The following is a 27,001-nucleotide window of genomic DNA, read 5'->3' on the forward strand; positions in this document are numbered from 1 at the left end:
CTATGGGACAGGAAAAGGAGTTTGGTTTGCATTCAAGACAATGCTGGTAGAAGTGGGAACTTTCCTTGCAGGAGCATTACCTGATGCAAACATTGTTCTTGATCCTGTTGGCATCCTTGCCGGCAGGGCAGGTTGGAGCTCTGTCTCGGCACTGCGCTCTGTGGAGGTCCAAGGAAAACTAAATAAGGGGTTAATGCTACAGCAATCAGAGTAAACGAGCTCTTGGTGAGGAGTTCCTTTGTGCCTGGCGAAAGAGTGCAGCACTGCATCCTCCGCAGCAGCACACCCACCAAGCGGTGTCTGCTTTTTCCAGAGTGGTCAATTCTTCAGACCCTGTAAAATTCTCACCCTTTAACCCTGAGGGTTTTCACACCAGAGCAGTGCTTCTTGTGCCTGGCATCACACAGAGGAGGCAAACATCCCAGCTTCCAGTCCATCCCGGTGGCCAGCAGCCTGGGGCTGTGCCACGCTTTCGTGGAAAACTTGGTCTTGAAGCTCCTTGGTATTTCCAGGAATGAGACAGCAGCAGTGTGGCTACATCCTGGGAGGTGGGCCGTTTTGGTCCATGTTTTAGCCAATTATAGACAGGAAACAAGAGTGAGGGTCTTTTAAGCATTCCAAAATACCAGTTGAGTCTCACTGGAGTGGCTGAGTGAGACACGAGGATTTCAGGGAAGGGTGGAATCTTGAGTGAGATGGAAAAATATTCCAGACAGCACCCAATGAAACGCATGGTCTGCAGCGTGCTCCCCACGCTTAGGAGCTGACAGTATTTTCTATTTTTATTCAGCCACTAAGGAACAATAAAGAAGGGAACTATTTATGGGAAAGTAATTGAACTGCAGAGGAATCGGGAGGTGAGGAGTGCTGGGGGTGCTCTAGCCCCTAGGGATGTACTTAACAGCAGCAAGAGATGTTTTATTGAGAAGTTGAACTTAAGACACCCCTCTCCCTTTGTTCCTCACAGCCTCTTGCTCTTATTCCCCTCTTGGAGTCAATTACAGCAACGTACCATGGTAAGACAGGCTCCGGCACTGCACCGGGCCTGGAGCGCATGCCTTTGTGCTGCTCCTTGCTCCCAAAAGCATCCAGCAGGGCCTGGGGAAGGAGGACTTTGCTTTGGAAGATAAGCTGTGCAGTATTTGGTTTCAAGAGTCCATCAAATAACACAGCTAATCAATAAACTTTTTTTTTTTAGCTTGCACACCACAGTCACAGAACTTCAAGATTTTACCTAAGCTAACGATCCTCAATTTCTGCTTAAACGTCTCCCTAGCCTCAAGTTCCAAGTGTTTTCTAAAAGTCACGCAATCCAGCCAGTGGCACAAGATGACAGGCAGATACAGAAGCCCAAACGGCACTCAATCATAAAAGCAGGTGCAGATTAACAACAGGCAGAGGTTTTAAGGAACCTACATGAATAAATGCAGCTCAGTTCATGTACGGCATCACTTGTTTTCAAGGCTGTGGCTGATCTCACATTTACAAGAACAAGATACTGTGTAGTACAGACCATGGTCTGTGGGCTGCATTGTAGGCATAGCTGGGGCCACGGAAAATGTGAAAGCAACACAAAGAAACAATGAAAATGATTGGCACAAAGACTGCAACAAGACTCAACAGCACCACTGGCATTTAGTTTGCTTTCAGCCAAAGAGGAGGCGGGAGCCTGCCACATACAAAAGCCTATTGAAAAGGTGTTTGTCCGAAGAAGCAGTGCCAAGACTTAGTTGGACTGGGCTCCAGCTGACTTTGAGACCTCAAGAGAGGGGTTACGGAGCTCTGCTTCACTGATCTACACAAAGGAGGAGCTACGCGGGCACAGAGTACAATAAAAAGCCACAGCCAGGGCCTATGGCTCAGGTTGCACAGGGAAGTTCAGGATAAAAAGAGATTTGCTTTGACACTTGAAGGCATCCTGGACAGTCAAAAACTAGTGGCAAGTAGAGATGGGAACAGAGGAAAAAAAAAAAGTCCAAGGATCAAAATTTAAAAATAAAAAAACAAACCAAAAAAACATACCAAAAGTAGGAGAGGAAGCAGGAGTCAAAAAGGAGGCAGGGTCACAAGTTGGGTCACAAGCCAGCCTATCTGAATTTCAAAACCTCCACGAGCTTTGAAAGCAGCATTATCCAGCTTTACTGCTCCAGACACGAAAGCGAGCTTCCCTTTTCAGCGCAGCTACACTGTGCAGAGCGCTGTGACAGCAGTGGATCCCACCAGCTACTGCCTCTGAGCCCAGAGGCGACCGTGTAACTTTGCCATAGCTGTACGAGAAAGCAGCTCGATCTATGCACGACCTAGTGAGAGTCCTAGGAACACCTCGCATCTCTCAACTGAAAAACACCTCAGAGCAACTTGTAGTATCTCAGTTAGAAGTTAAATTCACTAGAGTTCATTCTCCTTATCAGAGGAAGGGCTCAGAGTTCAACTTATTGCTTATACAAAGCAGCAAGCATCAGAATCAAACTGGTTTAGATTCCTCGCCCAACATTATACACTACGGAGAGAACACGCACAGAACATGGTGCCCTTGAGTAGACGCTAGAGAGCTGAACTAGAAAAGCAGCATATCAAATATCTCCTTTCAAGTTCTGTCTTTAAAAAAAGCTGAAAAAATAAAAAAGTATTTGGTAGAAACAAGCACCTGCTGCCCAATGTGGAGCGCTGAAGACAGAGGACATCTTCAGGATCTGTGTGGAATGAGTCTATGCAGAAAGACAGGCCATGAACATTGGTCTCCTCCTCCTGAAAGCAGCAAACAAGAATAGCCCTTTTCTTCTCCTCCTGTTTGCGCAGCTGTAGTTTTGCTGGCAAGAGTGGAAGGAGAATGAGCTTGAATCCTGAGGAAAAAAAAAAGAAAACCAACAAAAACCAGTGAGTTCCTGGGAAAAGCAGCCTATCTTTCAGTATTTTGCATTAAGGCTTTTGCTTTGTTCTTACATTCATGTGCAGATATATCATTAGCATTCCCTGCTCACTCCTTCCTCATCCTCTTTTATCATTATGCGCGAGCCACAAAGGTAGTTTTAATAAATAGGGAAAACTGTGACAGTACAACCAAGAAATGCAACAGCCGCACCCCAGCTACCACAGCACCCCTTCGTGGGGAGAAGACATCAGCATCGAGGTGGACAAAGCCTGGTTTTTGTAAGGCTTGGACAGAAATTGTAACTTGCCGCCAGTTAGCTCTGCATGTGCTGTTCTGGCAGCCCAGACAGCAAATACACAGGCAACAAACAAGCACCTTGTTGAGAGAACACACAGCTGTTACCCAGTAACCTACTTCACACTTTTGTTTTCAAATCCAAGTTTAAAAAACAAAACCCAACAAAACAAAACAAAAAAAAAAGCCTGGTAAATTGTTTTCCTCAAGCAAGGGAAAACAAACGCAGGGACACTTTGTGCCAGAGCTTTGCAGAGATAAGGAGCTGAAGCAATTTGCCCCGTCCTGCCCTGGTGGCACATCCAAAGAGCATCTCAGGGAACATCGAGCAGCTGGTTCAACCAGCCAAGCACAGACTGTTTCTTTGTCGTTAACACCTTCATTACAGAGACACAGAAACTCTGTTTTACCATAGAAACACTTCTAGTGTCAGTATTTATTTTTACCTTAATATACATTTATACAGGCCATAATAAAAAGGCTGTAACGCAACAGTTCAGTGAGTTATTACCTAGTTTCAAGAATAATGCATGCAATTACAAAGGAGAGGTAGAAACACCGTATTAAAGACCTAAAAATACAAACATTATATAAACAAACACTTTCAAATTAACTGTTGGAATTTCATACAGATAAATAAGATAAAAAGTACATTACTCTGTCAAAGTAAAGGAAACACATGGTTATCCGAACACTGAAACGATATTTTGATGTGTAAGCCCTGTACAACTTTGTCAAATAGTTCAGAGACCACTGCATTTAAGAGGATTAAAATGATTTTTGTCCTGGACAATGGTTTATTCAAGTATTCAAGCAGTTGAGTAACAAAAAAAGTCCCAAAAATAAAAGTATAGGAACCATTTCCAGAGAAGCCGATCTGCCTAAATACTTTGCAAATTGCTGTCCTGATGATCTCATGAGATGCTTGAAATGTTAATGCCTATAAGGTGAAACGAAGCTTCCCACCTCTCCCCCCAACTGCACACAAAATAATCCTGATTTTTTCACATGCCATATGTAGATATTCTACATCAAATTACCAGCATCTCAAACCCCAACATTATTTTCTGGTTTTGCATGGTTCCTTGCAGAACCTTTCAGTTTACAGTATTTATTGTAATACTGCCCAAGAAACTACAGAGAACTGCCATTACACCCTTAGAGACTGCAGGCATTAATGCACATACCGCATGCACAACAAAAGATGCAACCAAATCTAGATAAAAAGCCAACAACCAGCAACTCAACATTGCTATTGCCGAGAAAGTCCAGAGCAGTAGTTACTCAAGTATTACACAAATAGGTATAAAATGGAAAGGTTCACATGAATACAAGTTTTTACAGTTTGAAAGTCTTCTAGAAGCTACATTTGAAATTCTGAAAAGAATTTTATGTACACTGAAATGAATTTCAGCCAAGTCCGTTGTGCCTTCTTTCTCTAATTTTTTTTTTTATACAGTTCTTCAAAAATGAATATACAGTTGCTTTAGTAAATTAGTGCAAAACAAAATATTTTGGAAGAAGATCATCAAATTCTATCCACATCAGCTGAAAACCCACTGGGGTTTTACACAGATGGAGCGCAATTTCTTCTGTTAAACTTCTTTCCCCTGTGGGAAAGAGCACTTCCTCGCCATCCCTTCATATGACAAGCTGAGCCATGTTTACAACAGGCAAGCTCTGATGTGAGCCAGCTTCGCCACAAAAGCTTCAAACAGCACTTGCACATGGTTAGGGTTTCCCAAATTCACTCTGCCACGTTTTATTGACCACCTAAAAATTTTTTTTCCACAAACTTTTAAGGGAATCTTCTGAGGGAAATGTCTTTTTGTACCTGATGCAGAAGGATCCACTCTCTATAAACCTCATGAGGAAAAAAAACCCTGATCATTCAAGTCAAAGCACACATTCAAGGTTCAGTTTGAAATGTGAAGAGATTCTTTTAATTCTGTTGAGAGGAAGAAAAAAGGAGCTGCTGTATCGGTAAGGCAAGTGTACTTTTGGAATTTCTCCTCTTTGAAGATGCTGCTGTTTCTTTGGTAGTCACCACAGAAATGTAAGAATCATCTTCCACGTGGGGCAGAACAAGGACAACATTAAGCTGTAGTGAAAAGCGTGCAGTATCACTGATGTGGTCCCTTATGTTCACACCATCTGGTCCTCAGGATATTCCTACTGCTCATATACAGCCACTGTGCTATAGCAGAGTGCGGAAAGCCTTCGCTCAATGCTAGATTTATCTGAAAACAGAGAAGTAAAATAAGTGATGACTTCAGTGTTATTTTATCAGGCATTAATTCCATGTAATTGTCAGTATTTTTATTCAACAACATCAACTTACACTTGTGTACGTTTTCTATATCTGCAGGGTCTTGCAGTATTTTAGTCAGTCCTTCCAGCAGCAAGGCTGCTTTGTGGTATCGATATGTAATATCTTCAGTTTGCTGAAACATCTCATCCAGCGCTGCCGACTGAACCTGGAATTGTTTGGGAGATTCAGTTACATAAACTGCATTAGACAAGTAATGAAATGAAAAAATTAAAAATGAATGATACGAAGCGTCATTAAGAAATAATTTTGAAGGCTTAATTTAGCTGATTCTATAACTGTAAGACAACAAAACAGTCTGAGAGAATAGAGTCTGTTCTAAGCATATTCTGCATATATAAGCTATAAAAACACCTTTTGTATTAACATATTTTATAACAACATATAACTAAATACATGTATTATGCCTACTTTCTCTTGTAAAGAAGACAAATTAATTGTGCAAGACTACACCACTTATCAGGGTTAAGCACAGTATCTGCCAGTATCTTTTGTGACACCTGTGTTAAAAAGACTTCCCTCTCATCCTAAAAGCAGTTAAGTTTCCTGTATGGTTACTGCAGCTGCTCCATGGCAGATAGAGACTTTATCTATTACATGAAAAAGCTTCCACATTTGCTATCATTTTGGCTTTGTATGGATAAGGCTGATGCTCTTCAAATTGACCTGGCAGATTGATGAAGCTGCTTCTGTTGCTTCTATGCTTTAGGAAGCATTCCTGGATAAGAGCTCAGCACACAGGGCAGTGTGGCTTAGGAGTTCACTTCCTAGTGTTTATGTACCAAATGTGCTGATGTAGGGAAACGTCCCCGAGGAACAGTATCTGCCAGGAACTTTAGCCACAGTTAAGGCAGGACAGGAAAGAGAGTGAAAGACTAACAAAAATGACCATGAATAGAATTCTGGAAACATACATTCTATTTTCTGGTTATGTGGAAGTATGTGAGACAAGGAAGCAATTTGCCTCAATGTCTGACTGTTTAGATAAAAGGAGCGACCTACCATTTCTACAGCACAGCTGTAGATGAGTTTCTCTGCAGTTACACTGTTGATTTCATCAATAAATCTTTGCTTGTCCGAAAAGAAACGATTCAACTTTTCCGTCAGCTTCTTGCACATGCTGATACAGAATTTGTATCTCTCATTGAGGCTTTTCACAACTGAAGGAAGGTAAGAAAAGAATTAAAAACCCCAAACCCCAGTCAAAAAATCTTACACAACCAAACAACAGCATAGCCTAAGTTCAGCTTAGTGCTTTTATTTACTCTGTCAGTTCTATGAATTAGGTATGTATCAAATAACTTCTAGTTCCAGTTAATAACTACCCATTTCTTAACAGTTGCTAGCTGGGTCTTTGTTTACTATCAGAATTGTGCAATTGTACATACCTATAATTCTCTTGGATAGAAGAAAACAAACAAATGTTGCAACTTAAGCTTTTTGAGCCGTGTATCAGCAAAGAAAATTCACAAGCAAAAAAAATCAGATTACGTCACATCTACCTTGCTTAACAGCGGTGGACGGGTTCAGTTTCCCCGATTTGACCTGTGCTTTGGCAAGATGCAGAGAAGATGCTAGTAACTGGGCGGCTTTCATATACAACACCAGCTGTTCTACTTGTCTAGGAAGGGGAGGTAGAAAAAAGAAGTAATTATGTATTAAAACACCTGTCTTGAACACATTCAAGGCATGGGCAGACAGCACTTTTAAATCACAAGCCTACATAGGACCCAGCAGCAAAAGAAGACAGATGCTTAAAATGCAACTCCACCCCTCCCTTCCCTTCACAAACATCCTGTCACGGGCTGAGAGTACATCTGCTCATCTAGTAGATGCGGCAGCAAATACAAACTGCTTTAAAGTAGACATTTTAAAAAGGAACATTTATTTGTGGGGATTATCTGACTGAGGTCAATGTCTTACCACAAGTGACTGAGTGTACTTTCCTTGCAGTGCCATTTCCTATGCCCCTGGAATTCTCAGTTGTGAAAAGCAAACACTTTGCAGGGTTATTTTTGTGTGTGCTTTTGTTGTTGTTACTGGTTTTTTTTTCAGAAAGAAGGCAGGAAGTAGAACTGCCCTTTCCCACCACTCCAAATTTCTCATCTTTCTCCTTGATTTTAATTTTGTATTAGGGCTAATTTGTTCCACTAAAAAAGGCCAGATTAGGACATTCCTTTCCCCTTCCCACCCTCCATCCTCAGTGCTGCTGCTTCAGCCTCGTCAACAGGGAGAGGTGAGGGCTCAGATCTGACAAAAGCTGGTACACAAATTTCCAAGCTTAGAAATGCACTGCTGCGCCTCAAGCCTGAACTTCTGACCATTTTTCCCAACAGAAAACACTGTCTTTTTATTTGTCTGCTAGCAAATGTCTCTCTACCCTTTGCTCTTTCTGATCTGTCCTCATCTGTTACAAAATTACTCCTACAAAAGATTCCATACATTAAAACAGTCACTCCCAAGGAAAAGAACATAATTTGCATACATTCTTGATGTATTCAATATTCACTATTTCTCTTGATACTATTTGACCGCATACTTACCCCCATTCTTTGCTCAGCTGGCTGATCTGATCAACAACTATGCTCTCTTGGATTTGGTACAGTGATACTGCAGAAGTACACAGGTCTGGGTTTCCTCCTCGTATGGCTGTCAGATCCAGAACGCATTCTGTAAATGTCAGCATCATGTTTAGATGACGCAGTGTATCTGTATGTTCTCTCTGTCAGAGGGAAAGACGACAACAAGTTAACCATTATAAGTTATAAAGCAAACAAGTACACTTAAAACTCTTGCTAATTGTTTGAGGACTTTCTTGGTTTGTCGATTCTATGCAGAAATCATAGAATCATAAATCATTGTGGGAGAGCCTGCACTACAGACTACAGAACCAAACGGGTCCAAACAGGTCAACAGATATTAACTTGCTCTCTCTTCATTAATGATTTCAAGATACTGTAGCTTGTACTGCAGAGGCTTTCAACAAAGCCAAAGGAATTGGGACATGGAGTTCTATGTTTGTTGAAACCTGAGCAACTAACGAATCACAAGTGGGAAATATTACTTGTTATTATATTATCAGCAGCCCAAAAGTATGCTCGGCACTTGTATGAAAAGCCAGGAGGAACATTTGGCTTTTATTATACAATAGACGTGATACCTACCCAGAGAAGCAATCTAATGCTCAATACTTATCAGCTTCCCTCTGATTTACACTTAGATCTAAAATTGCATTGTGTTAAAAGGTGGCTATTGCCAAAGTTAAGAATTTAAACTAAACAACTTCAATTTGAGCTAACAACTACCTATTTCTTGGTGACTACAGCAGATACGACATACATAGCCTCTACTCCAAAAAAAAGCTACTCATCAAAACTAATCGAAGATATCTTAGCAATATTTATAATATTTCCATTAGTAATGCAGCTCTAAATACATTTTACACTCTATCTGTGGGAAGAATGCAGTGTATGACAAACATTCACATGTAACATACAGATTCAATAGGTATCCAAACACCTTCCAACAAGATGTGAATGAGAACACAGATCAGCAATCTGTCTTGAGAAATTTACAGTCCAAGGACAGCATTTTGGTGAAAGACCACCTCAATTTGTCTTTTTGAAGTGTCACTCCTCCACACGTTTTAAAAAAATGTAGGACACTCTTCCCACAAGTAGGATTTAACGTCATCAACTGATCGCAAAGAAGTAGTTAAAAGCAATGCCTAGAGGCATATTGCTCCTGTCAGCATCCACGTCCAGAGACTTGGCATTAAAACAGAAGCCTCTTTGGAAGTCTCTGGTTAACAGAAGCAGTCATGTTCCTTGGTTACCTGTTTGAATACATGAAATGCCAGGAATGACTACCAAAGAGAAATTGGCCACAATTGGTACAGGAATATTTTCAAGATCTTACAAAAGAATACGTGAGACAGGGAAGAGGAAACTACGAAGTGCACTGAGCAGTCCTGTTTTGTACCATGTCTCTGTTTGAGCAGCATTATACATTATAAAACATTAAATTATTTTTTCTATACCTCCATTAAAGTTTCCTCAGGCAATTCGGGAGCTTCAAAAGTGATAAAGCCCTCTAAGCTGGGAGGCGAAGTACCATAAGGCATGTACTTCAGACTCGGAGCTGCCTCGGCTCCCGGAGGAGAAGAACCCATATAAATACCAGGAGGAGAGCCCATATATACACGGCCACTAGTAGAGCAGAGAGACCCTCCAGAACTGTTTGATCCAACTACAAGAAAAATAACACACACATTCAGTCTAACAGGTTGTTCCATCTCGCAGCGCTGGGGCTGCGGATGATAGCAAATGACAAGTCAGTAGTCATCACAGATTCACTCTGGGGAGGCTCTCCTCCTTATTCCTTGCATTGCTCTGTAGAGAATGCAAAGCCTACACGGTAACACCAGCGAGGATTCATAACAGGGATTCTAGGAAACAGCTGACAAGGATTTCAGGGCAGACAGTTGGATTGTACGGATCAAAGGTTGTGCTATAGTTCACAAAAGCACACCGCTGCAGCCTCCTGCTCATCCTGAGCAGATGAAGACCTTTGCCTTGAAATCATTGATATCAGGCAATAGAGCTGACACGCCGAAATGCAGTCAGATCACACCCCGTGTGTGCTGTTTCTGGTACAACGCACAGCAGCAGGCAAAAATGCACAAATGGAAATTTAACTTTTCCTCTCCACCTTTGTTATATAGATCTATTATACTCCCTGTGGTGGAGTAAAGCTGTGTGCACAGGTTACACACAACTGTATTGTAAATTCATGCCTCTGGCCCACTCTTTAGGAGAGAAACGGCAGAAGTCACCTGGTATTGATCTCTACAGAGCACTTACTGTACGGCCCAGAGGACCTACTGTGCATGACAGTAATGAAATCACTGGCCCAAGAAGTGGGCACGCCTAAATATTGTTTTGATAACAGCTCATAGTTGTAAGGAAAGCCTTACCTGAGGTGGTTCTTGTTCTGAGGACCATATGGGTGCAGGTAGGAGGGGTAGCGCTGCTTGGGGGGGACCCAACAGTAAACATGACAGCCCGAGAACTTGCCCCGCTTCCCATGGAAGGAGGTGCCATTGCAATTCCATAGGCCCCAGCTGGAGCTGGAAGAGAAAGGCTCAGCAAGTTAGACCATATTACAAATAATCATACTGATACGTACTTATATGCAGCAAATTGGAGCACTGCAACACAATGTGCTTTGATGTAGGTCCAAGAATTGGACTAGTCAGAAGTTCTGACAGCAAATAAAGATGAGTGGGCAGCCTTGGCAAGACACCAAAAGAGTCAAGGTACAGTCTGCACATATCTTTCTACTTTCAATCTCTCCTCGCTCTACTCCCACCTCAAAAAGAGCGATAAAAGCTCTGAGAGCCCGAGGACAACACTAGTCTTGCAGCAAAAGATAAAGCAGAGAAAGTCCAAAGGCAGACCATGACACGTCTGAAGGCAGAAGACCAGTCCTGTCTGCAGAACTCCTCCCATCTGCTCAAACCCAAGGTGAAAACTCCTGGTGGCCACTTGTGACAAGAGACAAGTCGAGGAGTGACAGAGGAGACAAATAACCCAGAAGTACATAAGCTGACTTTCATATGAAAATGGAGTGGTATTAAGAAATGAAACAGCCACAAATGTTGTATTAAAAATAAAACCAGCCAACCAAAAAAAAAAAGAAACCAAACTGCCAAACCCCTCCAGCCAGTATAGAGAGTTGAGATATTTCTGTGTTGAGCACAGAAATAGGTATTTTCCCATCTCAGTTATTTTTAAAGCTATGCTAAAGAATTGGAACATATCCCCTTCCAAGATTAAAAAAAGCTTTCCGTACCAAGGCTAAAAATTGCCAGAACCAATTATTGAATTTGGAAGCAGAACTGTGTCTAGTTGGCACTCCAGAAAAAAATCTCACACATAAAGACAGCTTGGATTAACCAGTCTGTTCCTTACCTGTATCCATTGGTCGTTCTGTATTGAGGCTGTCTGTGCTGCCCTGATATAACTGGCCACCAAAGGTAGTCTTTACCTGCTGATCTGACAGCTTCCCAGTGCTAACAGATCTAGACAGAAAACATAGTAGTTCACAACAAAGTTCTTCAGTAAGATCTTCCTATCTAGCTTGCAACTACAACTGACTTTCAGATTTTTGGTATTTATTATAAAGAACTCCTCCACAAAAATACACCAAGTCTCGCTGTTCATCATGGAGCTACTGAAACAGAGCTAATCACAAAAATAAAGAAATCTTTTTCCCTTAAAGTTTTATACTGCAAATTTTGTCATATGAATTTTCAAGCAGAAAACTGAATGGGCTTCACAGAGGCAACAAAATTCCATACTCAGATAATCAAAACAAAAGGGAACCAGAAAGCAACAAAAAGCACTCCAGGAAGTCCATGCTATATTTATACACAGCACAAAATGTTTCTGTTGTAGAGACCAAACCACAGCTCACTTTTTGCATACTCTTCCTCTTCAAGCTGCTGCATGCAACAGACATTCTTCTGTCATGTTACCCACCCAACTTCACAGGTTATACGTACTACAATGCCTACCTGCCGAATGTAGTTTTACTGTGCTGTTCTCCTGCCTGCTTTTCACCTCCTTGGGTTGATTGGAAGTGCGTGAAATCCCTTGGGTCAGCAATGTCTTTAGGCTGCAATGGGGTATCTGCCGAGCCCTGGCGATTAGCTAGAGCCAGCAAGTTGGAGGATGCTTGAGTTTTAGGTATTTTGAAAGGAGCTGTTGCCTTTAAGAATCAAGAGCAAGAACACACAAAAGTCAAGGTTAGAACCCCAAAATATTCTTGGGAATTGTTTCAGACAGTGTATTACCACTTCACGTTTTACTGTCAGTGGCAAACTTGACAAACCTTCGTAGGAGATCCAATGATTGTTGGTAACGGCGTTTTGAACAGCCAGTCTGAACTCCTGGGTGACGATCCCATATGTTTGGTAGGTGATGTTCCCAAGCTACCTGGCCTACTTGGTTGTGGAGAATGACTGTATCCATATCCAGCATAGGATGGGTAGACTGGGTCTGAATGCTGCTTTCTGAGCTTCTGCTTGTTTTGGTAAATATCCGTAAGAGTAGGAGCACTCTGCAACCTTGATCCCATCAAATGAGACTGTGGAGATTGAGATGGTGGTATTGGAGAACCTGTGGGGATGAAAAACAATGAAGTAAAATTCTACTTGCATCGCTGGGAAAGCATATCGATAAAACCCAAAATGCCAGAGATCAACATTAAACTGAAAGAAGATGGGACCACGAGTTATCACGAGACACATTCGATCATTAGCTCACTAGATAGCAAGCAGAACGGATTCAGCCTGTCGGACTAAGGCTATGTTAGACTGATGAGATGTTCAAGCTGCCAAATAGGCAAGATTTCAGGGTGACAGCTGTCCTGGCAGCTGCAGTACCTCTGGCAACCTGTATCAAGACAAATAAAGTGGCCGGATTCAGCAGGAAGAGCTTATTGAAATCTCAAGTGCAGCCACCGAGACGCTAGGTTGAAGAGAGCTTCTCAAGTACTGGAATTATATTCTTGCAAAGAAGTAACTGAATGCAACATTGCATGTTAATAAGTTGTTTTGTATGTAATGACTTCATTTGCAGGCACAAAAGGCAGTCCATCTCACAGTTCCTGCAAGAGAATTAGGTAATAAAAAGAAGCAAATTATTCTGATAGAACGGTTTGGGGTCATTACTTTGGGCAGTCATTTACTTTGCGGTCTCTCAGACTGAGTATTTTTCAGAAGTTTATTACGTGCAAAGGAAGTCTGCACTTCAGAAGAAAGTGCAAAGTTCCTCCCAAAGCAAATGGAACAGGAATAGCTACAAGCAGTCATTTGAACAGAAGGCTTTGGGGAAATATTTCTTGTGCACATCTCATCTACTCAAAGATGCCCTTCCTCTTTCAAAATAAGGAAACCGAATTTGATGAAATGGTCTCTTCCTTGGGATATTTTTACATCTCATGATGAGGAATTGTGCAAAGTAACAAACAGTACATAAGACTTCAGCTTTATAGCCACAGCTTCCCAAATAAAACAATTTCACTCACATTTAAAACACAAAAGGGCAAAACTGAAAATGAAACATGCTAACTAAGTAAGTTTTTTAAGAGCTGGCCAAGACAACCTTATGAAATAGGCTCCGTTTCATAAATGTACACTCAAAAAGCATCACAAACTTCTTACAGTTTTCTCAGTGAAGTGCCCAGCTGTTAAGACAAATCCTTCACCCTTCTTAAGCCTAGGCTTTTGCTAGTTAGATTTTGAGTATGAGCTACTTCATCTTGATTTCATTCCACTCCATTAAACAGTACATTTTAGAACAGCCTTTCTGCCTGCAGCTCCAGCAGAGAGAACAAGTCTATTTCTCATTAACTTTCCAGCCAAGAATTTGCTCTTTGAAATCCCTCTACTCGTCAGTCTCATGGCACTGAAAGTTGTCACCTGTTGTTTCAGAAACTGGTCTTAAACCTCACTGGTTTACTGTTCTAGTGTTACTGCCACCACAGGGAAGGCTCCTGAATCACAAGTTTGTCCTCTGCTGCCACTGGCAGCAAGAGCAACTCAATTAGTTCAGAAGCCACGTTACGACAGACATCTTCAGTCCTTAGAAAAATCTCAGTACAGATGACCTCACTTCAACCCAGAAGCAAAAGACAGCTTCCCACACCCATTTAAACTCCGAGAAACAGACTTGCTGCAATTTGTGGAATTGTAGAAATGCCACTGCAGTAATTTGTAATTAAGAAATAAAGTCCAGTAGGAAAAGAATGCAAGAAACAGGTGAAAAATGAAACAGTAAATACCCTTACAGCCATAAAACCAGTGCTGGGGTATGTTACAAGTACAAGTCAGTTTAACACTGGCAAAAGGCACTAAACCAAGAGCCCTACAAAATTCTGTTCAAAGAAAAGATTCAACAAGAAAAGCACACACACTGCTTTGTAATCTCTTCACAAGCATCCTTTTTTTTATATAAGAGACTTTCAAATCTGAAGATTTACTCATTCCTCATCTTTTGTTGAGACTGACAATGGCATAGCAATTACGAAGGCAATTTTTGAGACACATCATAGAACTTCTATCATGTGGATGAAACCATTCCCAGATATTTGAAACAAGGTTACTCCAAGTAATCAAGGCTCTATCGTCTCCAGATGATTTTGAAGTGTGTTTAAATAATGGATAAAACCACATGCAGTTTCAACATCACCTCTCAGAAAGTCAAAATACAGAGTATACCTTGTATTTTAGATAAAATGCACCCAAAATGGGCATAAAGCGAAAGAATGTGTTGCAGAGTTGCATATTCTTATGGGCTATCCTTCTCGTGTTACAGCGTGATTCCATTTTTAACAGTCTCAGAGCATTTTCAAGTCTATTTCTCACCAACCATTTTTTTTCCCTGCTGGCATGCCATAATGATTTATGTCTTGCAAAGCTTACTGAATGTTTAGCAACGCTAACATAAGATCCCAGTCAATATCCTAAGGGAATGAGGAAAACGTGCCGCAGGCCGTATACTGGCAGTTTTTCCTCCTTTTTCTGAGGATTGGCCTATCAAAACCAGATTGAGAAGCACGCTACTACCACTCATTATAATCCATCCCTTGCATCCCTGTTTAAAGACAGGCATAATCAGAGTTGCTTTTTTGTCTTGAGAAAAAGATACTTCAGTCAGTTTCTTACTGTGTAGGGAATTAATTATGGGAAAATATGTCTTGATACAGCCACAATTGGGCTAAATTTCTACAGAAATTCAGTGTACCACTTACCCAGTGCTTCCTATTAACCCATTAGAATGTACTGTTGACCTTCCTCTGTTACAAAATGCTGCAGAAACTCTATCAAAATCATACCGGTTGCTTTGTCCAAAGTCACTCACCTGAGAAGTTTCTACTCCTTGATTCATGCCCTTGAAGCTGTCCACAACAGCAGTGTCCAAGCTGCTCAGGTATGGTTCCAACTACACAAACAAAATCAAAATGTGAATTTACTCTTTATACTTCACCTACAAATGAAGGTAAAGCAAAATAAAACTGAGTTAGTTTACTTCTGTGAGTCATTTAACAGAAATTATTTCTGCCAATGAGACCTAGTTGGGCAGACTCTCATTTAAGACAATTACAAGCAAGAACTACCATTCTGGAATACTGTTCCAGACAAGCCTTTACTACTAAGAATTTATGGGCTTACCTAGCGGTGAAGGAGAATACGGTCTAGAAGATCCTGTGGATAACCTGCGCCCAACACCCTGTGCTGTGTCAGCTGGCACTGGAGAACAGGAGCCCATCTTCATAAAGCCCATCGGGCTAGTATTCGAACGTCGTACTACTCCAGCTCTAACAAGGTGAAAAGAATGGTTACATACACTATAGCGATGGTGGTTGCTTGAGATAAGCTTCAGAATTCCCTGAGGAGTATAATGATCAGTTGAAGAAAATACTGATATTTGAAGAGAAAGTTAGGATGTTTAAGCTTATTAAGCTAATAACTTGAGCTAAGCTTCCCATACTGAAAACCAGCAAGATTTAATTCCCTTTGTTCACAAGGGCTTTTAAACTTTCAATGCCATAACAGTCTGTTAACTGGAGAAAATTAAAGCAGATATCCCCTAGTACATGGATTCCTAATCTTCAAACTCCTCAATCATCAAATTTTTAATTTTAAAATCAAGTGGAATGTACTGCTGAAAATGCCCATTTTTATGTGGACAAAGGTTATGACAAAGATTTCATATTGGGTCTGGTGTACAGGGCAGCTAACTAAGAACAGATTAAGGAAAACACATTTCCCCAAGTGTGGCAACTGTCATAAAATCAGAGAACCTGAAAAAAAATGCAACGAACCAGGGGCTTTGTTTTTGTAAAGATCTCCAAAGTTCCAAATACCCTGTGCCTGAGTCTTTGACCTTCACCGTTCTGATCCTGTAGAGAATAAGCGCGGCACAGTACAGCTTTGTAATAAGACAAGCCGGTTCGCTAGCATGCCAAAAATTGTTTCCTTGATATTCTACAGAACAATGCATTCATCTCATCACTACATGTGTAAAAACAAAACATAACTTATTACTGACTCTCTGGTTTATGATGTAATGCCGTATAATACACAAAGAGGAATAAAAAAGCAAGACTTCATCTTTTCACCTTCCTGGGATGCATTTGAGTGGAAGAACAAGCTCATTTTGTTTTTGTGAAAAATTTCAAGTGCCCATCCAACAATCTTGAGATTGTGAAGGACTTATTTATCACTAAAATGTCGCTCTAGTGTTTGTGCAGAAACAATGACATCAGCAAGAAAGTATGGACATCTGTCAGGGCACAAACACAAACTAGAACCAAGAAAAAGGAGTTAAAAGAATCCAGACTCACCTTGGTGATCCATGGGGGTTTGACACAGGGCTGGCAGTAGAGGAGAGGTTCTGTTCTATGCGCTGGTAATTCCGTAGCTGAGTGGGAACCGGGATGGGTGCCGTTTCGGTGCGGGGGGATACGGAAGGCTGACAATGCCTGAAGTTGGAAAGCATGGAGAGAGGTGTTGAATATAGGTATGAAGATCTCTCCCTGAATTGTACCATTGTTGAAATTTCAAGAAAATCTAGGAAACAGGTAAACAACCAGCTTCTAGACTCTCTGCAGGCAACATAAACTCAGCTTGTCCTAACTAAGCTCTAACTCTTCACAGAGGAAGATCAGAAACTGTTTGTTACTACCTACCTCTCTTATACTGGCCAGTATCAGATAGAACCGAAAGTGCAATACTGGCTGAAGCACTCCGTCACGCTTCACAGCGATCTACAGATCCCTCCGACTTCCTGCCAATCAGCCTGCGCTGTTTACCACGCTTCAAAATAGCGTTCTAGGAAAACCCACTGCGCTAAGAACAGGAAGTTCAGCAGCAGGGCTGGAATGTGTACAAAAGCCACTGAAGCACAGTCAAGAGATATCCCAAGAGACACCGTGAACTTGCAAAAGGAAAACATGTTATGTAACCAACCACTGACAAAATGACCCAAACCACACACCTGAACATTAATCCAGACTCAAACTGCAGAGTAGCGTTACCCAAGTTCAACTGAAGTGTCAGCGACCCGGCTTACCTCAGTGTACTACCTGATAAGGGAATCAAACCACTGCAAGGTAATCAGTTACCAACACTTTTAAAGGAAGACAGAATTCAATGGAAAGAATTTCATACTAATGGGCTGCTTGGAAGACAATCACTTTAGTATCTTGGCCTTTACTGACCACCTCTTCAGAGAAAGATTAGGAATTCTTAGAGGAAATGTGAAAAAAGTTCTACAATGAGCTCTAGAGAATAAGCAGTGAGAGGGCTCAACTACAGCCTACAGCTGAACAGAAATCTGGGTTTCTGACTGTATTTATCCTGCTCTCTGTGGTACCTCTAAGAGTGAAGTATTATTTCTAATATCCATAGAGCTTCCTTAGCAAAAGAAAAGAAATTTGTCCTTCATAGCCACACAGTTTCTAGACACCACAAAGTAATTTGGAAGTCAAATGTGAGCACACGGTTGGTGGAAGGTCTGAAAGCTTCCATGTGAGGAGTTGCTCTCATCACTGGAAACCACACACAGGCAGTGGGCAGAGGGAGGCTCCCTAGGCCTGGCCTCTGGGAGAGGGGAAGCTGATGTTGTTTAAACTGTGGCAGTGGCATTGAGGAGACCACGAAGGCACGTTTGAAGTACTCGGCATGGGAAATGCCTTCCCTTGCTCTCGCACATCCCTGTGAGCTGTAAAGTTAAGTGGAGGAGTAAAGCTGTGTTAGTGTGATGGAGAGGCAGGGTACAGTACTCAGCCTTCCCCAACGGCTTCCTCGCTCAGGCCCAGAGCCAAGCTCTGGTCAAGCATCTTCCAGTCTGATGTGGTTTGTTACTGGTTATAGAGAAAATGCAACACAGATGTGTGCAGAGTTGCACGTAAATCTTGTTTCTCTGAGATACAGAGAATAAAATTAGACATTAACCACAGGAAAGTGAATTGACTCTACCTATCTTGCCTAGAGCCAGAGAAGTGTTACAGCTTCTATTTGAAATTAATTCAGTTTGATCAGCTTATCAGAAAAATTGTTTCATAGGCCACAATATTTTGTAAAAAGATAAAAGTATGGTCCAAAAGGACCATCTTGTAGAATATCAGACTCACACTGCCTCCTTCAGAGTGTGCCCCAAGCAGCCAGTTACTGAATTTACTCAACCAATAATCAATTCAAACTATTACAGAACAAACACTTGAAGGGTGAACGGTGGGCACTTGTTACTAATCACACAGCCATTTGGCTCTTCACTTACTGATGTACAGATACTGTAACTGGCATATTTTCATAAAACCTGTAACTCTAAAACCTATGATGCCTGACAATTTAAAATAGGTAATTGCAACGTATTTATAATATGCTCTACACAGCCAATCCAGAGCAAATGAATCTCTACCGACAAACCATTGCCATTATCTGCCCTTAAACGTAAAAGGTAAGACTAAAGCTGTATCGATACCCACTGTCAGCAGATTTCACAAACAGCACAAAGATCAGCACAAAGTAGCAAACTTTTCCTGTGGCAAGCGTTTCTAAACAAATAATGCTGACTCGCAGCCCTGCAGTATTAGCATAAGCCAAAAACACACCCAACATAATAGCTTTATTCCCCATTTAGCCACTCATCCTCTTTCTGTTTGTACTGAAAACATTATGAAATTCATTACTTGGTCAAATGACAAATCTAATCCTTCTGTTTAGGTAGTACATGAGTAGTTAAACAGCATGACTAAGCTTTACATTTTCACGTATAAGACAGGAAAGATCTCAGGCATCTCTGAAGAATATCAATTCTATTTCAAACTGGCAGAAATGTAGTTGACAACCACGTAGAAGAAAGAGGACTTACTAACAGTCCTGCTGCTGGAAAAGATGTGATACATGCTTAGCTCTTTTCATGTGGCTTCTTTGGTATCTTCCGAGACACAAACACAAAATTCACAATAATCACTTGCAGACAAGCCACACCCAGTTACCAGACACAAGACAATCTGCCACGAGACACAAATCCATAGCAATCTGGGCATTTAAGTTTCTCTTCTCACACAACTACTTCTTAAAATATACACTGCATTCAACATCTTCACTCAGTAAGTAAGACTGTGCTGTGCTTCATAACACCAAAAAGGACAAGTCCGTTATGTCTCTGAAGTTTCTGCTTTCAACCAGCTCAAAATTGAAACAGACAAAAGAATGTTCTCTTTCCTTAAGGAAATCTTTTGTGAATACATCAAAGCCAGAAGTTAGCTATGCAACCATCAGCCATGAGAATGCATTAAGTATAGAGAGCCTGGAAAAAACACATCCAGATTCTCTTTGAATTCAGTTTGCAGAAGCCATCCACAATTCAAAACCCCACAGAGAACTTTTTTAAAGGAGAGGAAATACTAAGTCTATATCACATACCTGTTAGCTGCACCAGAAGCAGTACTTCGAGAAGAGGCTGAGGATGGTTTTTGTACAGTTCCTGAGCTTCCAGAAATAGTTAATGGTGACTGCCTGTGAAAGCAAAAAACACTGTCGGAAGACAGTCTTCACATCAAAGAAACTCTCTCCTTTGCAGCAAAATGTTCTGAATTTAAGCTGTTTACGTATCCATATTAAATTGAACTTGGCATCTCAATCTTCTGTGCACACACAGCTCTATAAATCCACCACCGCCAAAAACCCAGCAACCCCCTCTACAGCTGCAGTATCAATTTTAGTACATGAGATTTCTTTCGGATAAAGCTCAGCACACTTACCCTCCGCACATCAAGAACTCGCTGGAAGCCCGCCTGCCAGCTGCTCCCAATGGCATATCATCTACAGTGATCAGAACACAGGGAAAACCCACGTCATGAAGCAGAATCTTAAAAAACACATCTCCAGTATTACTGTCGTACAAGCAACCACTTCTGACAAACATCTGACTGTGAAAGTTTTCCAAATGTGACCAACAACAAAAATGTGATCGGCAGAGGTAGTTCTTTAACAAGGTTTTGTTGTTTATTTTTGTTGGGTTTTTCTTCTATACTAATGATAACAATTTTGAAACAAATTCCATTAAGAGTACAAGGAATCAGCAGTAAGAAATTTATAATAACAAATGACAAGAGACCCTTCAGAGATCAAGGCACTAATTTAGTCAAATATTTAACAGGAGTTGGAGGCACTGTATAGGAATGTGCTCCATAGCTTCCTTATGATAATTCAGATTTGGAAGATGTTATAAAATGGCAACATGCTACATCCAAGACTTTCTACTGCATAAGCCCAGTCTGGTACTCTGCTCTTCACCTTAAATGTCTTTTTTTATGTCTTTACTTGTTTATTATCTAAAGCTCTACAGCATTGTCTATAAACACTCAGTTCAGCTGTAGGAAACAATGTGCCTGCCTCCACTAAGAGAACCCTTGGGCTTCTTATCAGCAGTTGTTTACAACCGACTCTCCTCTTCTACTGCCAAACACCAATATTTTCCACGACTTTAAATCACATTGGTATCTTTGGCATGTCTGGCTACTCGGTTGAAGGTGAAAATGTCCCTGATGGACAGACAGGTATACCAAGGAGACACCCTTCAAAGAGGAACCAAAGTAAATAAATCTGTTCCAATGTGAATTACAACACATTTAGAGAAAAAGACAAAGCGTAACAGGAGATAAAGGTATGTTACAGGTAAAAATTGTTCTAAAACACAGAAAGCTTCTTACACGAGTGGTCTGAAGAGATATTGTGTGGGACAAGAACAAAGTCATCTGTGTCACAAGAGGAGTTCTTGCTACTGGTACTGGCAGAGTCTTTAGAGACCTGAAGATAGTTAGGAGGACCCAATGGAGGGGAAGACAAATTTTCTTCTTGAATATGCTGCATGTCTGGCAGAGACTGGAGGGAGGGGGGGAAAAAGTGAAAAAAACCACTGTGAATCCAGTGATTCAGAATGTAGAATTGCTCTTCTAATAATTAAGTGTCTAAAGTAAGAATCATCACCAGCTTTGACAAAAAAAACCAGATAGGAAACAAAAACTAGCCCAAGACTAAAGTATTTAGAAATATTAAATGCATTTGAATTTGGAATTTTGAAAGACAGGATAATCCTGTAGTGTCTATTTAGACAAATCTATATTAAAGAGGTTGTGAATGTAAACAATTGCAATTTATTCAACCGTTCCTGATGATACAGATGGACCTCTTCCAAATACCACAAAGTCATCAGCTCATACCACTATGAGGAGCCTTAGCCAAAAAGGCCAATTAAAAAGTTATTTGTAAATTAATTACATTGCAAACTATGCTATCTCAAGCTTTAATATTCTAGTCTTTGATAACTGTATGTATCTTTTTCTTTAACAAAAAACAACAACAACAAAAAACCCACAGGAATACAACACAAGAGACAAGAGAGAACCAAAATGTCAACGCCATTCTTCTAGTAAAAGACAGAGCATTCCTTGCTCTGTGCTCTCAAATGTGACAGTTTACACTGTTCAAGAACTGAAAGATCTAATTCAATTACTCTTGGATAAACATTACAGAAAGTATTTTATAGAGATTGTTATGTAAAAAAGAGAACTTACTGGAGGAGAAGCAAAACGACATGAAGGAGAACTACCACAGGAACTGCCAGAGACTGAGCCTGCGTATGTGGGCACTGGCACAGGACAAGCTGGAAGAGGAAAATCCAGGGGGAAAAAAAAAAAAAGGGGGGACTAAGATTTTGAAAGGCTGAATTTCAAACAAACTAATTTCCTCAGTGCTTTTCATTCATAAACACTTATACAATTTGTAAGCACAGCAGATCCTGGAACACACAGGGGTATTTAAGTTCATTTGAAACGTCAAAGGTACTAGTAAATAAGTATCACATTTCAGTCTAGGATAATAGAAAAAAGGATTCAACACACACAACAGAGCACAACAAGTTAGACTCAGGAAAACGGCTCATAGACACTTGCTGCGGTATTTGGCTGTGGATCTTTCTCCGTTCCAGCCCCCAACATTCATCACTTACACAAATAAGTGGAAAAACAAAACTGCTTACACTTTTTGACTGTTGAAATCTGATCCAGGAAAGGGTGGTTGAAAAATGCTTCTATAGAACAAGAAACAACAACCAGGGTGAGTAAATGTACAAATGACATAGGATTTACAGACTATCTTGTGGACAGTGATAAACGGTTGCCTTCCCAGAATCAATATTTCAGAGCCAGAGGGTGAAAAGCTTATAAAAGATTAAAGCCTTCTATGTTATATATTGCTATAGCATTCAAAAAGGAAACAAAAATCAATGGAATAACTTCAAACAACAGCCAGCAAGGCAAAGCAGACTGAATTACTGGAAGACGTTTTATGGCTGTACTTAAGTTCCATGTACACAAGAAGCCTTCCTCATCATGAAATTGTTCTCCGTGTTCAATATGGTACTAACTCAGTTTTAATTTGCACTTCAAAATGATGAACATCTTTCTCATCCAACACTGAAAGTATTCCCACTTCTGCCTTTCCCAAGTACTGACGCTTATTTTTGAACCTATTAATGAGACTCCTTAGGTGGCTGAAAATCACAACAGAGCAGCAGCCGTTCTTCTTCCCACTTCCCAGCAGCAGAACACTACCCATGCAGCCAGTTCATAGTGTAACGCAGAATGAAACACGATTTCTCTAACAATTTGGAGGCAAGTAACAAGGAAAACAAATAAAAAAGACCGAGGCCTGCAGTATCTCCTCTTCTTTCAACAGCACTTTCTTCCATGGCCCGATAAGGAAGGCAGGCTAAGCTGTACTGCAGGAACAATGTAATGATTAACAGGAGGATCAGGTGTTCCTAAGCTTTTGAACAACACCTGCTGTTCTACTTTATATTGCTGGAAGATCAACAAGATTTCCAATTCTATTTTTACTTCAACAACAGGCAACTGGGCTCAGTTATACACTCTCCCTTTCACTCCCTTTGCTAAGCACATTCCAGAGCAGCCCCTTTGAGGCCCTTTAAGTGGCTCAGCCAAGGAAAACATGACTTTCAACACTACCATTCTACTTTCTATTTTACTTTCTAAGCACAAATGCATTCCCCACTCCCACAACTGATACAGTGAATTTCCCATGTTTGAAGAAACTGTAGGGATCAGCACACCCAGAGTGGAATCAATTACTCAAAGTCCATGCTTGTGATGTATTAATTCTCCTACACATACAGACTCACACATCGGCCTCTGAACACTGTCATCATAATCTGGGAAATTTTACCCAACTATGATGAGTTTTTTCCGAATCTGACTTCTACTGAAGTTTTTACATACAGCAGCTAAATGGAATCATGCCAGTCAAGAGCAACATCTTAACTGCACTAGCATTGATGTTTTAAATTCCAAATTAGTAAAACCATGTTTGATATATCTTGGAGCAAAACACAGCATGAATTCAAAAGGAAAAAATAATGTAGCTAGGAGAAGTCTTGAGCTTCAAGTAAAGAACTAAAGCACTTCACGAATCCTCCCTCTCTCCATAACCTAACAAATAGAGTTGTCTTATCACAAATGCACAAGGAACACATGTGATGGATGAGTCAATTTGTGTACGTCAGTAATGCATCAGAACCAAGCCTGCATGCAGAACTGAAGAGCAACGGTCAAGTTGCATAGCAGAAGCAAAACCTGACGTCTTACTTTTGGTTGCAATGCACTCTAGGATCTCATATCACAAGAGCTCATAGCTTATGGTGAGGCAAGAACTAAGTCTTATCTATAAAGAGCACAGAGACTTTAAGGTTTAGGCTCTTTCTCGCTATTCCACAGATTAAACTTAGTGGGTCACCTAGATTGTTGCGAAAACAAATCTCAGTAATAGAGCACATTGCTATCGATATAAAATAACAACAATAATGAAAAAGATAATTGTATTTAGCTAAATTAGCTTAAAAAAGGTTTAAGATTAGCATTTCCTGGCACCTATGACAAAGTTGCCATAACAAACAGTGCTACAAAATCTAAACAACCAGTATGAATAACGACATACAAGATGCAGCTAAGAAAAACTAATCAAGCTTGAACTTTTCAGTGGCCTTCTTTTAAAAATGCTGCCCGAGTTTGCATTAAAAGAAAAAAAACCCCAACATTACTACTTTGCAGAAACAGGCAACTGAACTTCCAGCACTAAGAAGTCTTTGTGAGACTGAAGTGAGTAACAAACAATCCAGCCAGTACAAAGAACACAAAAATCTAAACACTACTCCTGACCAATTTTGAAGAGGCAACAGTTGTAGTCAGTCTGAATGACTCAACAGTACCAATACGAGGCCTTGAAATCTTAAGAAGTTAGAATAATTTGGCAATCAAAGGTCTCCAGCTAAAGAGAAAGAGCCAAACACAGCAGTAAATCCAGAGCCAAACAAGTTCACTTTTGTTAGGAGAGTATCCACCTCATTTGTACTCGGTTTAATTTCCCAGCCAATGCAAAACACAGTCCTAAACAGACATTGTGCTAACGGCTAACAGTAGGCAAACTTCAGTCACTCCACAGTTTAAAAATCTTAGGACTCAATGAAAACCAAAGATACAGCTGTTGTTTCTACCACTTTTGGGCTTTAAAAAAACACAGTGAAAATATTTCACTAAATATTAAATTAAAGAAGTCTCTACAGCCAGCAAGACCAAGGAGCAATACCAGGAACTTATCTTTGCAAATATAAACAATTTTCAAGTAACACCCCTTCTCTCATTGCCCTCAGATATACATACAGAGCTTTCGAGGTCAAATCAAATGTACTGTTATGATATTTGCAGTCTACAAGAGAAAAGAACAGGGAAGAAAGCATTTAAAGCAACTCTGCCACCCAAGTGGATTCTTCCAGTACTTTCTTACATTTCTGCAACCAAGACATGGAGATCAGAGATGCTTGCTCCCAGTCTGAAGCTCAAACATCAGTTAAAGTAACAGAAACAAGACTGACATGAAATTTAAGGGGTATCACTTCACACTGTGGTGGAAAAAAGACCACAACTGAAAGAAACTAATCTATATTTCACTACTCTAAGTCCTAATTTATGTACATCACTTAATACTGACTGACAGCAGCTGACGAATGATTTATATTGGCTACTCTGCCTTGTTTACAATAACTGAGAAGGAGAAAACACTTCACTTTTCACGTCATTGGCTGCAGACGAGAGGTCAAGACACTTAGTCTGGTCACATGAATGCAACTAACAATGAAAGTCAAGAGAGCAAAAGGAAAAGTTACGTACCAAAGTCCATTCTGTCTTTTTGGTTTCTCTGAAGCAAACCCAACAGCAGGTCAGCCAGATAAGCTGATGTTTCCCTAGGAATACTGCACACAAAAGGAATTAAAACATGCATTAAACTTAATGTATGCATTAAATAATGCATAGCACATTAAATTTCAGGATGTCAGCATTCTGCCACGTCTGTAAGCCTTCACTATACATGCTCTATAGCCTTAGCACAGGACACTTTCAACTCAGCATGGTACAATGAAGGCAAGATGCAACATGAGTCACTGGTATCGCACTACATCCTTGTAAAGACTGCAACATCAAGTATCTTTATGAAACCCAAGCACTCCCAAAGATGAAAAAGTGTACAGTCAACAAATGTAAGCAACAGGAAAGGCCACAGTGACATACCTAGGAATCAAATTCCTGTTCTTTTCATAAAACATTCTCAAATCTTGAGGACTGTTGGCCTGTAAAATAAAAATGCACATTAATTAAAGCTCATTTTCATGGAGTAAATAGCTTCTGTACCTATGCGCACATATACAAAAAGGCTTTCCCCACAGGCATTAAAGAAGAAAACTCCAAGCACAGCAGTGACATCAGTACTGAGTACCCTTACATATTTCCTCTGGATCGAACGCACTGATCTCATAGACTAAGTATGAGCAACTTCTCCCTTACTATCCTCAAGGGATCTGGCCTTTGAAGCACTGACACTATACTCAGACATCACTACTTCTCTGTTTTCATGACTGGTAGGAAAAGCCTTAGGAATTTCCATGAGACTAGTAAGAGGGAAAAGAAAATAGTATTACCTGAAAAGGTGGTTTTCCAACAAGACACTGATAAATCACAGTTCCTATGCTCCACAGGTCTGCTTTAGCATCATAGTGTTGAGACATAATCACTTCAGGGGCCTGGAAAGAACAGCAAAATCTCAGAAGGGGAAAAAAGAAAAGCAAAGCCACAGCAGCATGAATTCTACAGTTCTTCTGTCAAAGCACTACTAACAGAGACCACTTTATTCTAAGACAAAATTAACATTTTAATCTGCAGATCTTCCCATGACCATACAGGCTAGCAGTGGTAGCACCAAAGTCAGACAGTTCAGTGCTCAACTGTGTAAAAATTAATGGCAATTAATTCCAATTTAAGAAAAAAACCCCACCCAAACAAAAACCAACCCCACAGGCAAG

At 40.6% G+C, this 27,001-nt stretch overlaps 1 protein-coding gene across 1 annotated transcript in view; it reads right to left on the minus strand.

Moving 5' to 3' along the window:
* Window positions 1-3,570: 3,570 nt before the first annotated feature.
* The window catches only part of ULK2 (unc-51 like autophagy activating kinase 2), a 40,115-nt gene continuing 16,684 nt past the window's right edge, over window positions 3,571-27,001 (minus strand). The window contains exons 8-28 of the mRNA XM_054084880.1: window positions 26,621-26,722; window positions 26,214-26,272; window positions 25,815-25,897; window positions 22,613-22,663; window positions 22,149-22,237; window positions 21,285-21,456; window positions 20,334-20,394; window positions 19,996-20,088; window positions 16,908-17,045; window positions 15,733-15,878; window positions 15,422-15,502; window positions 12,390-12,676; window positions 12,073-12,266; window positions 11,468-11,577; window positions 10,471-10,623; window positions 9,535-9,743; window positions 8,039-8,217; window positions 6,998-7,116; window positions 6,498-6,655; window positions 5,508-5,643; window positions 3,571-5,406 (exon numbers count right to left, since the gene is read on the minus strand). Coding sequence (XP_053940855.1) covers window positions 5,339-5,406; window positions 5,508-5,643; window positions 6,498-6,655; window positions 6,998-7,116; window positions 8,039-8,217; window positions 9,535-9,743; window positions 10,471-10,623; window positions 11,468-11,577; window positions 12,073-12,266; window positions 12,390-12,676; window positions 15,422-15,502; window positions 15,733-15,878; window positions 16,908-17,045; window positions 19,996-20,088; window positions 20,334-20,394; window positions 21,285-21,456; window positions 22,149-22,237; window positions 22,613-22,663; window positions 25,815-25,897; window positions 26,214-26,272; window positions 26,621-26,722 — 2,688 coding nt within the window. The 3' untranslated portion in view covers window positions 3,571-5,338. The remainder of the gene's footprint in view (window positions 5,407-5,507; window positions 5,644-6,497; window positions 6,656-6,997; window positions 7,117-8,038; window positions 8,218-9,534; window positions 9,744-10,470; window positions 10,624-11,467; window positions 11,578-12,072; window positions 12,267-12,389; window positions 12,677-15,421; window positions 15,503-15,732; window positions 15,879-16,907; window positions 17,046-19,995; window positions 20,089-20,333; window positions 20,395-21,284; window positions 21,457-22,148; window positions 22,238-22,612; window positions 22,664-25,814; window positions 25,898-26,213; window positions 26,273-26,620; window positions 26,723-27,001) is intronic.

This window comes from Cuculus canorus, chromosome 20, assembly GCF_017976375.1.
Source record: "Cuculus canorus isolate bCucCan1 chromosome 20, bCucCan1.pri, whole genome shotgun sequence".
Classification (NCBI taxonomy): Eukaryota; Metazoa; Chordata; class Aves; order Cuculiformes; family Cuculidae; genus Cuculus; species Cuculus canorus.